This window comes from Bidens hawaiensis, unplaced genomic scaffold (assembly GCF_021521415.1).
Source record: "Bidens hawaiensis isolate Kalapana, Puna unplaced genomic scaffold, B.hawaiensis_p1.1 tig00031453_1, whole genome shotgun sequence".
Taxonomy (NCBI): Eukaryota; Viridiplantae; Streptophyta; class Magnoliopsida; order Asterales; family Asteraceae; genus Bidens; species Bidens hawaiensis.
Window position 1 is genome coordinate 53,495 of NW_027495297.1, and position 16,203 is coordinate 69,697.

A 16,203-nucleotide genomic window follows, 5' to 3' on the forward strand; every position below is an offset into this window, starting at 1 on the left:
ACCATTACACCACAAGCTTCACCCACTCTCTCTTGAATCTCTTTTTATAAAGGGACCCAGTAACAGATATTCTAGTGTTCAAAGTAAGTTAAATATATATATATATATACGTGGTTTGGTCCAAGTGTCCCACTTATTATTATTATTATAATTATAATTAATAAAATAACGGATAAACCAAATAAGATTATTTTGCAATATTAATAAACCCCATTAAGTTTGCCAAATAAGACTTGTTTTCCCTCCTTTCCAGTTTCCACGGTCTGGTCCTCTAATGGCGAAAATGCTTCAAGCCGCCATCACCACACTTTCACCTCCAAAGCTCCGTCGTCATCACGCCACGTCTTCGTTTAACATTCACCTTTCATTTCCGGAATCATCGATTGATTCTCACTCATGGAAGCCTAGGCTTTGGATTTCGAAGAATATAATTACACCGGTGGTTATACACCACAGATCACGCCAACTCAAAGCCGACTTAAGTTCCGCCCAAAACGACGTGCCGGCGGCGGAGGAAGAGAATAAGAATAAGTCGAGAATGACGGAGACGTTAGTGCTTGGACTGTTGTTTGGCCTCTGGTACCTCTTCAATATATATTTCAATATATATAATAAACAGGTACTAATTAATTACTTCATTCTCTTCTCTTCTCTTCTCTTCTGTTCATTGAATTAGGTATTTGATCCTTGTGTATGATACTACACGTGAACAGTGATTTAATCTAAATTCAATTATAATACAATCACTTTCTCATACTTGCATAGAATCATGTATCTATTTTTTTCATTCTTTTGGAGTTACTCTGGAGAATCAATTCATGTGACCTTTTTGTCGTCACATGAACAAATTGCTAAATAAAGTCATTTGTATTATATATATATATATATTCAGGCTTTCTTAGGCTACGTGTAAAGGCGTAAATTTTGTTTTAAAGGTGTAATTGTGTTGTAGGGCCGTTTTTCACACACATTATTATTTTATTATTATTATTATTATTATTATTATTATTATTATTATTATTTCCTTGGAACAAATTCTCTTCGCCCTAGGGGTGTTTAGTATTCGAATCTGACTCGAATAACTCAAATCGAATTTGTCGAATCTAGTCTCAAAATTTCAGAATTATTTCATAATTCGATTCGTTGAGCACCCTTACTTCGCTCCCTCCCCCCTTTGTCGCCCGGGGGGGGGGGGGGGAGGTCCTCCAAAACACGAAAAAACGCCTATATGTTGCCCCATTACGCCTAGCCTTAGGTTTAAAACATAATAATTTTGGTATTGCTTGGTGATTTTTATGATGCTCGCAAAATTGACCTGATATATGTGAGTAGACAATATAATAATTATGGACCTACAGGATTGGTGTAATTTGATTGATTAAATGAAAGTGAACACAATCTTATCCGTTGTTTTGTTGTATTATTCATTTTGCTTTACCTTTTTCATTGGATTAATAGGAAGTTGATACAGATTATAGGCTGCTTTCTGAACTAATATTGCTCTTGTAATTGCTGTGTAATCCAACCGTGGAAGTACATTTTGTACAGTGATTACCGGCTGATTACATGACTAAGCACATATTTTAATTCTCAAAGTCCTATGATCTAATTACAAAGATACAATACAAACCGAAACAATTAGATGGAATAGCGACACAACTTGTTGCCCGCTTGCTTTCTATTTCAATGTAATTTTAGTAGTTTAATGAAAAAAAAAAGAATGTAAGTTAGCACCAAATTTCTGAATAACAAAGAGGTCTGGCTCATTTTGATTTTTGGTTTACAGGTTCTTGAAGTTTTTCCGAATCCGGTAACCCTGACTGCAGTTCAGCTTGCTGTTGGGACTTCCATTATATTTATGACATGGGCTTTGAATCTTCATAAATGGCCAAATGTTAGTCGTGCACAGGTATAAAGAAACTGATTTATCAGTTGCATAGTTTGTATTTTGTTTGAAGCTAATTTGATTACATTTTGGCAGCTTTTAGCAATCCTTCCATTGGCTGCTATGCACACGTTAGGCAATCTTACAACCAACATGAGTCTTGGCAAAGTTTCTGTTTCTTTTACTCATACAATCAAAGCAATGGAACCGTTTTTCACAGTCGTGTTATCTACTTTGTTTCTTGGAGAGGTTTGTTTACTTATTTAATGGTGTTTTTATAATATGAAAGTTGTATATGGTACATTTATTTGGACACTGGTAATTAACGTGATGTTTTTTTTAACTTAACAGATACCAACATTTTGGGTATTAACTTCCCTTGTCCCAATTGTTGGTGGAGTGATACTTGCATCATTGACTGAGGTCTCTTTTAATTGGTGAGCACAGAAAGTTTACTTTTTTTGTTCATTTCTTATAAACATTTCTTATAAATAGATAATGGTTTATTTATGATTACAGAAATTCAGAAACTATGTTATTGCAAATTTGCAATAATAATCAGTTTTATTTAAAAATGAAATGATTTACTAGGCTGCAAGCATTAAACATACACTTTGTGCAACTTTTAACCCGTTTAAGCAACGCTTTTTATTTGACCCGCTGGAGATAAACCGCAACCCATATCCCATTCATAAGTAAATGTGTCAAACTAAAGAGTTTGACTTTATTGTCCAACTGCTATTTATGTTTGCATTCTGGTAATAGGCCTGGTTTTTGGAGTGCAATGGCATCTAATTTGGCTAATCAGTCGCGTAATGTGTTGAGCAAGAAGCTTATGGTTAAGAAAGAGGTAATAATGGCTACTATTTTTTTATCTTTCATTATGCTAGTATTAAATCTAAAAACAAGAGTTAACCAACATCATAATTTGCAGGAATCATTAGACAACATTACCCTCTTCTCAGTTATTACAATTATGTCCTTCCTTATGTTCACCCCTGTTGCATTACTAGTGGAAGGAGTCAAATTTACCCCTGCTTACCTGCAGTCCGCTGTGAGTATCAATCTAAATTGTCCACTTTTTATTTTGATTAACAAAAGAGGATTGTTACACTAATAATATCAATTTTTGAATAAAATACTTTGGGTGGCTTCCTACATGTGGTCATTGCTCTTTTAGCAAAAAAAAAAACATTATTTGACTCGTTAGAAATTAAACACAACTCAAATTAAGCCATTATAAGTGGGTGTTTGGACGAGCTTTTAAAACTTGCTTATTTGCTTTTTGAAAAGCAAAATGTGTTTCTCAAAACTCCTTCAAAAGCTTCAAATTGAAGCTTTTCAAAAGTTGTTTTTGCTTTTCAAAAAGCAAATCAACAAAAAAAGCTCATCCAAACACCCCCTAAGTAAACGAGTCGAAATTCCCACCTCATTGGTTTAATAAGTTTTTCTGACCACTGATTATTGTTTTTCATTTCAGGGGTTAAACATTAAACAGGTGTACATTAGATCTCTACTTGCTTCAATCTGCTTTCATGCATATCAGCAGGTACTTTTACAAACCCTTTTTGTTTGAGCCTACACGGGCCGGGCCATATTGGGCTTACCAAAACCATATTTGTCCAAAATGTTTGTAACCATATATGACTCACCAAATCCTTATATATATTAAATTTTTTGGCTAAAAGTGGGTCGGCCTAACCCGACCCATTTCAAGACGACCTGCTTTGATTCGTTTAAATGCTAACAAGTGTTTGTTACACAGATTGCTTATATGATACTGCAAAGAGTAACTCCAGTTACACATAGTGTAGGTAACTGTGTGAAGCGCGTGGTTGTAATTGTAGCGTCTATCTTTTTCTTCCGAACACCCATCTCGCTTACTAACTCCATAGGTAAGTTTTTTAATTTTATTTACCATAATACCCTTGTTGTAAATAAATCCAAGTTTAACTTCTTTTCATATTTTATAAAATTATTGTTTCATTCATCTTATTCAGGCACTGGAATTGCCCTAGCTGGAGTATTTCTATACTCACAGGTGAAACAAATTAAACCTAAAACGGCATGAAATTGGTAGTTCATTATGAATATATATTGAACCAGGAATCGGTTTTTAAAACTTGGTTCAGACCTGTTTTTGCACACCCCTACAAATACAATCATCGTTGGATACGCTTTGGTAAAATAGTACCCATCTTAAATCACAATGTACATTTTTTATGCAGTATAACTTGTTTCTTTACTTCATATCAAGGATCCATTATCAAGTCAGTTCACATATGAAAACCCTCATTATTCGTTTAGACAATCAGAAGTATATATGTGTATAATTGTATATGTATTAACCAACGGCAGCTAGGAATTGACTTGTGATGTCATCTCCATTAAATCAATCTGTTTCCTCTCACCACCGTCGCCATCGCTGCCTTGGTTGACCGGAGATATGTGGTCAAACGACGACTCTTGAAGCAAGTTTTCATCAAGTGCAAACTCGGGCAACTCACTGAAATCAAAGTCTGGTATTATGAATCCATCACTCGAGTAAAACTTGTGTTGAATGATAGTGTTATCGGTCTTGGTTTTGTTTGTTGAAGATTTCCCGCGTGGGAGGTTTAAGCTCTTGATGTAGTTTTGGAGAATCAGGCTTGGTTTTGGCCATTTGGACCGGCATTTTCGGGTGGTGTATTGCCTCCTTTTAGTTGCGTTCCAATGGTTCTTGATGGAGTTCTCGGTTCGACCGGGCAACTTGTTGGCTATTTCTGACCATCTGTTTCCGACTTGTGCATGGGTTGTGATTAATATACTGTCTTCTTCTTCTTCTGTCCAAAACTCTTTCTGATGGTCGAAAATGATACCCATAAAATTGTCAAAATAAATTAAACTGGATTTTGTGAAGAATTAATTGAAGTAAAGGAAGAAAAAGGTCAATTCAAGTCATTGTTTTAATCAAAAACCGGTTGACCAAGATCGATAAGCTTGCTTATTTTAGGTGGGCTTTATTTCTAAAGGTAAGAAGGGTATTCTTTAAATTTAGAGCAATCCTTTAATGCTAATTGTAAAATATGATATTCTTAGTTATAAAGAATAAGACATTTAAAGGAAAGAAAAACATATATAATAATAGCTAGGCACAAAGCGAATCTGCCACATGCCCACATGTCCTACTCGGTTGATAAGGATTCGGTTTTGGGTTTTGGGCTTTACACATGTATAAAGAAACATTAACTTATGAGTTATGAGTCTTATGACAAATATTTTTAAATTTTGTGGTTTTTTAGGAAAAGATGATGATGCATACGTTGATGTTAGGCTTGAGATGATTATGCCATGTTTCTCTACATTGTTTCCCAATCCTTCCTTTCAACATTTGAGCAATATGTGACCATTTTCTTCCTCCATGTTTCTCCACCAATTGCTTCAGAATCCTACAAACATTCAATCTTTATATTACAAACACAGCAAACATAAGAAAATAATGAATAGGAACACATCAACAACGAAAAACATCGTCGTCAATTGTACCACTTAAATCATTTTGATTCAGTTGCTCTAGATTCTAGTACTTCGCGATGCTTTTGAAAAGCCAGGCACGGATCAAATTTAAAGATTTTAAAGGATACCCTAACAAGTCCCAATCGTTTGAGAAACATCTTTCCGTCTATATCAATCAAAACCAATAATTTTAAGTAGAAAAGTGTGATAGACTCATAAGCACTTGTACGTAATGCTAGCCAGAGAGAGAGAGAGAGGATCATGCGATTCTATAATCGCTTTAAAACAGTAAGTAAATGTTGCTCATTTGCCGTTCAATTATGTTATGGTTCTTTACTTAAAATTGTTTTAAGTTCTATTTGTGTCTTACCTATCTTCTTCTTTTGTCCATTGCCCCTTTGATGAATTTGCCTTCCTTTTCCCTTTGCATGGATTTCCATTATTTTTCTTGATGCCATTTTCACCCGTAACGCACGACCCTTCGTCCGGTTCATTATAACACAAGGGCTTATGACCTCGGGTTGGGTTCAACACATGCACAAAACTGTCCAAATCAGATGCACCCACAAAAGTTTTATTGACATGGGTCAAACAACCATTGTCTAGCTCAAATGACATAAGCTCGAGGTCATCTGAACCCGATCCATATGAAAACGTACTAAACGGGTCATACCAAGAATCAGGTACCCCGTAGTCCGGGTGAAAAGATGGACCCATTAGAGAAAAATTGTTTAATTGTTGTATATCTTGAATCGGGAAATCATCTTCGGTTTCGGGCTCGTGTTTCAAGTAGTTATATGAGATAGGGTGTGATGGATCTTCTTTGAAAATTGTTTGAAACTCCATGAGAGAACAAAGAGTGAGCATTGCCTCTTGTGTGTAATTACTGTTATATATTGTCAATTTAATATGAATTAAGGGGAGGAGCATTAAATTTGCTTGCTTAATACAAATTATAAATTTTATAAACGGTATATTTATAGCTAATAAAGTATTAAAAACAATTATTTAGCATTTAAAAATTTGTTGATTTAACCAAAATACCCTTCACCAGTAAGTAATTGTGCATTAATAGTTAATGTGGAATTAAAATACGTAACCGAAGTTTCAAACAACTTCTCTAAAATAACATTAAATTCACTATAAGAACTCATTATATAAGAAAATAAAACTATGAAATTGGAAGTGTCAAAGAAGAATTTATACAATTATGCCACAAACTTTTATAATCAACTACCACATTAAATTTTCATCCATCTTCAAAACACGAGGGGGTGTTTGGTAGAGGGAATTGATGGGTGAGAAATGGAATTGGAAAGAATTCTCTTGTTTGTTTATGAAAGAAAGAGGTGAGAAATGGAAATAAACCATTTCCATTTCTCTGATTTTGTTTCTCTAAAAAAAGCGGATAATTGGATTTCTCTGAATTCATTTCTCAGCCTCACTCTCTCACGCCTCTCCCTGCTCGATGGACTTGCAGCCTCTAATCACCCACAAATCATCTCCAATCCAAGAACCGATCTCAGTTATCATCATCATAATAATAATAACCCGAAACCCTCATTCGTTCTTCATCTTCACCGTACAACACACACACACACACACACCATCACCGTAACACACATCCGCCACGTCACCACGCCGATAACCGTCAATTGAATCGAATGCTTCACACTTAATATTATTATTATATTAATTATTATTAGGTTTCTCAATTCCATTCACGAAAAAACCCTAAGGTACGTTCAATTTCTCTTATTTCTGTATATTACCATCACTGCTAACGATTCAATCGTTATAATAACGAAATTGTTAATAGTTATTGGATAATGCTGTGTATTGCTAGTGTAATTCGATTGGAATGTATTTATTATTATTTAGGTTTGGATGTTGATTTGTATATTTTTTTTATAATTTTTGGTTGGTGTAGGATTGTGTGTTGGTGAGAGGAATGAAATCATTTGACAGGATTGTGAAAGATTATTGTTTTTGGTAGAATGAGAAATGTTGTGAGTGGTATAATTATTAAGAGATATGGCACAGCAACAATCTTCTTGCCTCCAACGGTTGCTGACTTTACTCGAGAGTATCTTTTTATTGAAATCTTTCTTTTCTAGGCTTATTGTTGTTATTATCATTATTATATTGTAAATGCATATTTTGTGGGAAAACGGATGAGTTTTTAGCAATAAGTTTATAGTTTGGTTTCAAAACCGACTTGCCTTTGAATTGTTTAAAAAGTGATTAGGTGCCATGCATGTATGCCTAATCATGCAATATGGGAGTTTAGTTGAAAAATCATTAATATATATAGTTTAGATGGATTTAGAGTGGTGATACTATCTGATGCAGCAGATTGACATAATTAACGATTGGAACTTGAATGTCACAATTTGGATTTGGTATGAGAGAAGCAGCTTAATCTAGAGTTAGGTTAATATTAGCTTGAAATAAGGTAGAGTGAAAATGTGTACTTTTTCAGGTTCATGCTGGCTGCTTGTATTTCTTGACCGTTGTTAAGCTGGCTCGACACAAGCCACACGATTCACTGCAGCTCGCCAGATAGGGGAGATTGCAAAATTACATCCTCAAGATTTAAGCTCTTTGCTACGTAAGGTATGTATTACTGCATTGATTTATTTTAGTATTGTTTTTTAGTTTGGGACATATTATGGCGGTTGTGCATTCAAATTGGTTTGATTATTGCTTAATGCATTTTTCAGGTATCACAATATCTTCATAGCAAAAACTGGGATACCAGAGTTGCGGCAGCTCATGCCATTGGAGCAATTGCTGGATGTTTCAAGCATTTATCTATGACTGATCTCTTTAATCTTGTTGAGACAAAGATGAAGGAGGCTTGCATAAACTGTTCTGTTGAAGAGGTTGTTTTTTGGCCAACATCTCTCCTCAAAATAAGTGCTAGCACTTCATTCCAGAGGTTTTTCTTGGTCCCTTACGTACGCCCATTTTTTGCTCTGTTTCAGCTATTGATCTGACATTTTTTATTGACAGCTTTGAACTCTCTAAAGTGTTGGGACATGGGGCTCTTTTGACTTCCGGAGGACAGCAACTGTATTTTTTTGAACTTTTAGCTTAGAGTCTTGTGGATATAGTTAGTCTTGATATATTGATTATTCTGTTTTAGGAGTATGACCTTGCAAGTGATTCTGGCAGCAACTCGAAAGAAAGACTAGCCAAACAAAGGCAAAACCTAAAGCGGCGGATGGGTGAGTTGTGAATGTGCTATTACCCTTGGCTATATCTTCATCGTGAAATAATTTCTTTATTGAATTGCTTTAAACTTGTATGTCTGATAGCAGGTTTGGATGTGTGTGAGCTGTTTATGGATGTACAAGGTTTGATTGGAGACGAAGATCTTGTGATGTATAAACCTAATCCCGCTGGAAGCAGTGTACCATCTGATTTTTACCTACAAAGACCGGGGCGTAATGTCCAGCAGTTTGTTGTAGATGTGGTTCCTGGTTACAGATCAGAGGGGGAAAGTGCTCGTCAAAGAAACTCCTCAAAACGTAAGTGTTTGGAATGAATACGTGAAGGTATATTCTAAAAAATATATTTTTTAGATTTTAAAATTTTAGTCTAATTTATTTGTAATTGTCTTGTAGTCTTACAAAGGTGCTGTGAATTTTCGTGACAAGTCATTTCCTTTCTATGACAAATTGTGTACCATATTCGGTAAGGATAGAGCTACTGGTAGTAAAGCAGTTGACATTGGAGAAGAAGATGTTGTTCAAGAGACGCAAAAAAGCTCACCTGTTGATATTGAAGACTTTGATTTTGTTGATGAAGCCGTTCCAAATGTTGATAGATCCGAAGGACAAACAGGAAGTGTAACAAGCAAGCGCAAAAGAGGTAGAAGCACGGATGCAGATGAGATATATCGAGAGTCTTGCAAAGATATCAAGGAAGTTTTGCTTCGATTTGGGGAGATGGTGGGTGAACAACTTAGCAAAGAAGGTATGGAGGCTCGTGAAATCTATGAAAAGGTTAGTGATGAGTTGAAAGCTTTACCAGGTATCACTACGAAAAAACGGTTCAAAGCAGCTCATTTGATTGGTAAAGATGTGGATCTAGGACGTTCTTTTCTTGCGTTGACAATAGAAGAGAAAATTGAGATGGTCGAGTTGTATACCGATGGTTCAATGTGATAGTTGTGTATGGTTGAAGTATGTTTTGTATGTGAATTGGTTTTAACTTTGGTTGATGTTTTTTGCTTAAAAACTATGTTTTGTATGTGAATTTGTCTGATCAATGCATATTTTGGTTGGAATTTATGCATCTTTTTATATGTTTTTTATTTTTTAATAAATATTTGTTATGAAAAAAATACTTGTGCTAATGATAAAGTTGATATAATTCTTTGTTTATTTTCTATGTACCAAACAAGGGAAATGATTCTCAGCTATATTTCTCTACTGAAATCTCTGTACTACCAAACAGAACAGTCAATTCTCATTCTCCATACTAATTCCCTTTCTCTGCAATTCCATTTCTCTATTCCATTTCTCTATAATTTCATTCTCTGTACCAAACACCCCCTAATAGGAATCCTACATACTCCCTTCAAATATTTACACTTCTATATCATCACACTTTTTACGTTTATTTTTCATAATCAAATTTCTTTTTCTTATCAAATTAAATTATTACATATATAAATATGACTTTTGTTAAAACAAATACTGTGTTAGTAAAATAATCTATATAGATAAAAGTATAATATATAAAAACGAAATAAAAATAGTGCAATTAATATATAAACTACTAGTTTGATGTCCGTGTATTACACGGATAATTAATGAAAACTTTAAACTTTAACAATTAAGTTAAATACAGTTAACATATTGATCATATATTGTTAATACAATTACAATTTACATTAAAATTACAAAAATTACATAACTAAAATTACACAAATATGTTACAAATAAGTAAAAACTTCCTTTAACATTACACTTGTGATTGTATTAGTAGGTATACATTGTTTATTAAAAATCAAAATCTTTAGTCCATGTCTGCGTGTAACTCTTAATAAGGTAACATATAAGTCTGCTTATAACATTTGATATAGCCACATATAGTTATCCGTATTACAAAAAAGGTTCTCCAAATACATACAAACTCTAGATAAATGATAACATATCCAATATACTCACACACATAAAATATCATACCTTTTAATCAATAAATATGATGTCATTTGAGAACATCTGCTCATGTTTCTCATAACAAAAAAAAACATGATTATCCCAAAAACCATATTACCTTAACTTTGATGATATAATCATCCATAGAATCTTTAGAATTTAAAATTGATTAATCATTATAAATTTATTGTCATTAATATTCTGTGTATGACAAATTTTAATTGACTTTATATTTTACAATTAAAAATTGTATAATTAAGCAACATGAAAACCGAAAATTAAAATATAACAAAATGATTTGTTTCATTTCATATGAATGTATTGTCAGGAAAATGACAAATACATACTAACCTTAAACCATGTTTAAATAATAGCGATTACTTAGAGTTAGAAAAATATAAGAAGATTTAAAGTTGAATAAAGTAAATGTGGTGATTCTTATTTATAATAGTTGAAAGTAGAGTTGTCACTTTTACCCGTAACCTGAAACCCAACCCAAGAAAACCCGTACCCGATCCCAAACTAACCCCACCCGAAAAACTCAAACCCAAAAAAATACTGACCCGAACCTGAACCGAAGTAATTCGGGGTGGTTCTTGGTCCGAATTCTAGGTTTCGAGTCAACCCGAATAAACTTTTAGTTTTAAAATCATATATATTTCTAGGTATTAGAGGTTAAGCCTTAGCCGCTGGCGTTATTATGATTTAGTCCAGGTCGATTGTTCTTATTACACATTTTATTAAATGACTTTTATTTACATTTAATAAAATAAACTTTTATTCATATATTGAAATGACTTGTAATATAAGGATCATATATTATAATTGGTTAAAAAAAGATGAGGATGGCTATGAGATTGACAAGTGGCATAAATAATAGTCTTTTATTATAATAGATAGATAGATTGTTTTCAAGATATAAATATCACATACTTGTTATAGGACCGAGTTACCACATCTATAAGGATTCAAAACTAAAAATAAACGCGTGAGCAGAAGGTACCAACTAAAAACAATGTTGAAAAAGTAGGTTTACAAGACCGTATACTCTTCAAAGAATTGCTACAAGGTATGTCACCGAGACTAGTTTCTTTAACTCCGTCTAGTTACTAAGAATCGATCAAAGGTGGTCAACCTCAGCCAGAATCACATCCAGTAGTCGGTGAACTTGGGTTGATTTTGACTAAAAATAAATATATAACTCGTATTTCCATAAAATGAAAGAACAAATATAATTTTATTTTTAATTAATAATTAACAATGTTTAGAATAATTTATTATTTAAAAATGTATTTCTCTTATTTGTATAGATCTTCACCTATTTTATTTTAAATATTAATAAACTTATGATATTTAATATATATTATATAATATCCAAACATTAATTTATCTTTATATTTATCATGTCCGAGTACTCACCGAGTACACCCAACTCCCCACTCAGCCGTCTAAAGTCCTCCTAACGACTTTTACAACATTGACTAAAAGCGTACTCAATAACAGTTGTTAAGAAAGATTTATTATTATTATTATTATTATGCTATAACTATAAAAAGGTAACATACTAATTGATTATTATTGAATGATTGAGTTACAATATATAAACATTGTAACAAAACCTTAATTAACTTAATGAGCCTATGGGCTCTTACTTATAAACCATAATAGGATAATATGTCTAATATTCTCCTGCAGTTAGAGCGGAAGAAAACCAGAGCTCAAACTGTAAAAAAAACAGAAAATAATAATAATAATAATAATAATAATAATAATAATAATAATATGATTGATGTTTTAGATCAACTCAGAAATCCAAACTTTTGCTAACAAATCCGTATTTTACTTGATTTTACCAGCCGTAATCTTCAATGACACATCCCATACAAGAAGATTGCAATGCAGCGGCGCGATGGTGGGGTAGAAATCTAACCAACTAGTAGCGCGACTACCGGCCATAGTCTTGCAGTCGGCATGACGGAGGACCGAAGTCCAATGAGCGGCGGACCGAAGTCAACAACAATAGGAAGGAACCGTGGTTTAATGAGTAGCGAACAACATTCGCGATAATGGTATTGGATATTAGGTTTTTAAATTATGAGCCCACATGCCCATTAGGTAATTAGGGTTTGTATTGCGCTCTCTATCTATTGTAATGAATTACTCATTATTAATCAAGAAAGTATTTTACCATCATCTTATTCTTACATGGTATAATCAGATCCAACCTAGGCTTGATACCGTCTCCGCTGCATCACACAAATATAACCAAACCCTAATTAACCTAATGAGCTCGTGGGCTCTTACTAATAAACCATAATCTGATAATATGTGTAATAAATAATAACAAACTTAATCGATACCAATCAAATTCGTCTTAGTGCGCCGCCGCAACGCGATGGGTTGCTACTTAGCTTGGACTATTAGTGGTAACCTAGAGTGGATCTTTTCTGCTGAGCATTATTCATTGCACGTCCAACCATCAACAGTTATAACTCCTAACTATCAACACCAACTGAAACGTTGTGATGGTTCAACCTTTATATAAAGACAAATGGTCAGTTTTAATTTAGACACGAAAGTTGACACTTGGTTTTCACTGAAATGAACATCTGGTTCTTGCATTACACCATGCCATATTCAATTATTGACTTCAAACACAACCAAAATACTTTACTTTTAAGAGTGCATTATACACAATTCAGAAAGTCTTTTCAGGACATGTTGAAAGGTGAAACCTACATGTTCCTCGTTTGCAGCCAGCAGGCTCAACAAGCGTCCACTGAAAAACGTCTAATATGATTTTAAATATGTAAAAAGGAACAGCATCATACATATTTTATACCACTCCATGTCTTCCCAAATATCCTATCCTTATTTTGGTTCTCTTATATTTTCATTTAAGAATGTAAGATCATAAAGAATAGGTATGGAAAACAATTTTTTATGTCTAGAAACATTACGAGAATTTAAAAGAGAGTCATTAACATGAGAAGTTCTTTAAAACAAGTATTTGAAGAATCCTGTTTTAGTAAAAAGGTAAAGATCACAACAAGCCTCTTTCTTGGAAAACCTTAGCAGGGTTTTGGGGATCAATTTCCGAGTGATGAGGGAAATCAGAAGGCATGCCAGGTGCAGAAAGCCCAGCTCCATTAAATACTTTTACAACCTCTTCAAATACAACCTTGTTCCCGTCTGGTGTTAGGTGCAGCCCATCACTGCCAACACAAAATTTGCAAAACTAGTTATTTTACTTTGCCAACAAGGAAAAGCAAGAAGCGAACTATTTAAATATGTACTGTTTTTTCTTTAAGAACCTCATTGCGGTGCGCGCATATAATGTATATATGTGTGAACCCTCGGGTGGGCAAAAGTGAAATTACACTAATTTTGACGCTATTTTACTAATCTCGTGAAAATAACGTTAAAAGTGGCGGAAGGTTAATCAGGCATCACGTGGTGGCGTTGATAGCCGAAAGACAAGAGTACATGCACCGATCAGCCGGTGTCCCGATGATTGAGTGTTATGTGTCTTATGTCCAAGGCTTGATGCAAAACTACTATCGAGCCGGGGGTCTCACCGGAAGCAGCCTCTCTATCCCTATGTGGTAGAGGTAAGGCTGTCTACATCTTACCCTCCTCAGACCCTACCATAGCTTTGCTATTGGCGGGATATACTGAGTACGATGATGATGATGATGATGATGATGATGATGATTTACTCGAGGCTTAAATCTTTGTCAAACACTGCAAATCCACACCAAAAGATAAAGCCGTATTGTACTTTGTTTCAAACTTATTATATTTTTTATTTTTAAATTATTTATGACGTCATCTGGTTTTTAAATCACCAGTCTGGTTGAGAAAGCATTGGATTTAACAATATACGATAATTTAGCATGTACATTGAAAGTAAATATCAATATCATTTCTAAACTTCATGATTCCCAAATATTGTCATTTTGGGAAATAACCTATATTTACTCTTGTGTGGGATTGGATTAAGTTAAATGTGGCCACATGACCACTTTACTTATAGTGGGTCGATTTGGGTTGTGTTTCAACTCAAACGATGGTCAAAAGGCTTGAATGTCGTCTAAATTATACTTTTGATGCATACAATCTCCTAAACTACTTTATTCAAACTTTTAGATCATAACTAAGCACAATGCTAAACCATATAAGTGTTTTATCTTGTTGAAATAAGGTAGTAAAAATCAAGATCCCACATGTCAGTTAAGTCACTAACCTTAGGAACTTTTTCTGCCAGCCCTGTGTTTGTTGCATCTTTGACCATAGGTTGATTGAAGAAACAGCGAGTTCGTTTGCCACCTCGACACATGCGTTTGCATAATTTCCAGCTGCTTCATTTGTTCTTTCTGGAAGCGTCATTGCTTTTTCTCCATATACAGTACTGTAAATCCGAAAAACACTATAAGATTTTCAAAAACATACATTAAAAGTTTAAAACTGAATCTGGAAGAGAAGCGTTTGGCATACATTGCGGCGAGCTTCCTCATCAATTGGTGGGGGAGTAATAAGGAGAATTAGCATGGTGGGCGAGCATTCCTGCATTAATATTTAATGCGTTTATAAATACTTAAAATTTATTAGTATTAATTTGATGATCAAACGAGAGCACCTTTAAATGACGGACGATTTTTGTGAGATTATGTTTGTATTCTTGAAGCGGAACGTGTTGGGTTTGACTAGTTCTACCTGGAAGACTGTAGCAGCCACAGGAGGGGTTGTTGAACACTGCCAAGAAATAAATAAGTATATTTGTATTTTGAGACTGATTCATAGAGGTAGTGAATTACAGCAAGAAGAGAGCCCAGCGAGTGTTGTATCCGCCGAACCACAACATCCGCCTTGCGAGCAGCGCCCCATCCGCCGTACTCGATGCTGAATGATTGCTCGGTTATCGAATCACCGAATAATACGATTTCAGGCCTCATCTCACTTTACTTCACTGATCGTCTTTGAAAGACCACGATGTAAATAAAGTCAACCTGGGTGGTTGGAAGCAGGGGACTCAAAATGACCAAATTTCGTATCCAAATTATCCGACTATTCGTATATGAACTATTTCAAATTTCGAATATCTGGATATTAAATTTAATGTTTGTAAATTATATCTGAATAAATATAAAAATTTGTTTCATATTTTTTTTACAAAACATAATTTTCAAGAGATAGAAAATGTAACTTTACTTTTACATTTTGTATTCACTTTATCGTGAATCACAAGTTTCAAACTTAAATTAAAAACATGTGGTTGAGAATGAGTAACTAGAGTTTTATCAACTCAAGTGGATTTTTATTTTATCTTAACCCTATACCTTTTATAGTTTATTGTCAATGTTCAATCACGTGGCTCTTCCGCCTTCCCAAATCCCATAGCCTATTTCTCTCTCTACCATCTCTCTTACTGTTGTAACATTTCGGGTTTTTCCGTTTTTTGTTTTGTAGCCGTTACCCGACCCATTTTGTATTCGGGTAATTTATCAAAAAAAAAAAAACCTGCATTTGTTTTAGTATATTTACTTCTTTTATTTATTTATTTATTTATTTATTTATTTATTTATTTATTGTTTATACTACGAGAAATATGCAAAACACCCCTTAACTAACATTTTATCTACTATTGTACCC

The 16,203-nt window shown here is 34.0% G+C and overlaps 1 protein-coding gene and 1 pseudogene across 2 annotated transcripts; one reads left to right on the top strand and one right to left on the bottom strand.

Moving 5' to 3' along the window:
• Positions 1–241: 241 nt before the first annotated feature.
• Positions 242–4,165, top strand: LOC143582111 (triose phosphate/phosphate translocator, non-green plastid, chloroplastic-like). The gene is made up of 9 exons (XM_077064744.1): positions 242–619; positions 1,787–1,909; positions 1,982–2,134; positions 2,237–2,322; positions 2,651–2,735; positions 2,820–2,939; positions 3,366–3,434; positions 3,651–3,780; positions 3,886–4,165. The coding sequence occupies exons 1-9, from the start codon at positions 275–277 to the stop codon at positions 3,954–3,956; spliced, it is 1,182 nt and encodes a 393-aa protein (XP_076920859.1). The 5' UTR covers positions 242–274; the 3' UTR covers positions 3,957–4,165.
• Positions 4,166–13,478: 9,313 nt separating this feature from the next.
• On the bottom strand, positions 13,479–15,530 carry LOC143582112 (GDSL esterase/lipase At5g62930-like; annotated as a pseudogene). The gene is made up of 4 exons (XR_013143932.1): positions 15,191–15,530; positions 15,038–15,117; positions 14,798–14,962; positions 13,479–13,766 (listed from the first exon to the last, which is right to left on the bottom strand). The product of XR_013143932.1 is annotated as a GDSL esterase/lipase At5g62930-like (transcript).
• Positions 15,531–16,203: the final 673 nt, after the last annotated feature.

Excerpts from the sequence above, each read along its gene's own strand:
- LOC143582111 (XM_077064744.1), top strand. The coding sequence starts at position 275 with ATGGCGAAAATGCTTCAAGCCGCCATCACCACACTTTCACCTCCAAAG. Across the intron at positions 620-1,786 it reads TCAATATATATAATAAACAG|GTTCTTGAAGTTTTTCCGAA; the intron begins GTACTAATTAAT and ends TTTGGTTTACAG. Across the intron at positions 2,736-2,819 it reads AGCTTATGGTTAAGAAAGAG|GAATCATTAGACAACATTAC; the intron begins GTAATAATGGCT and ends CATAATTTGCAG.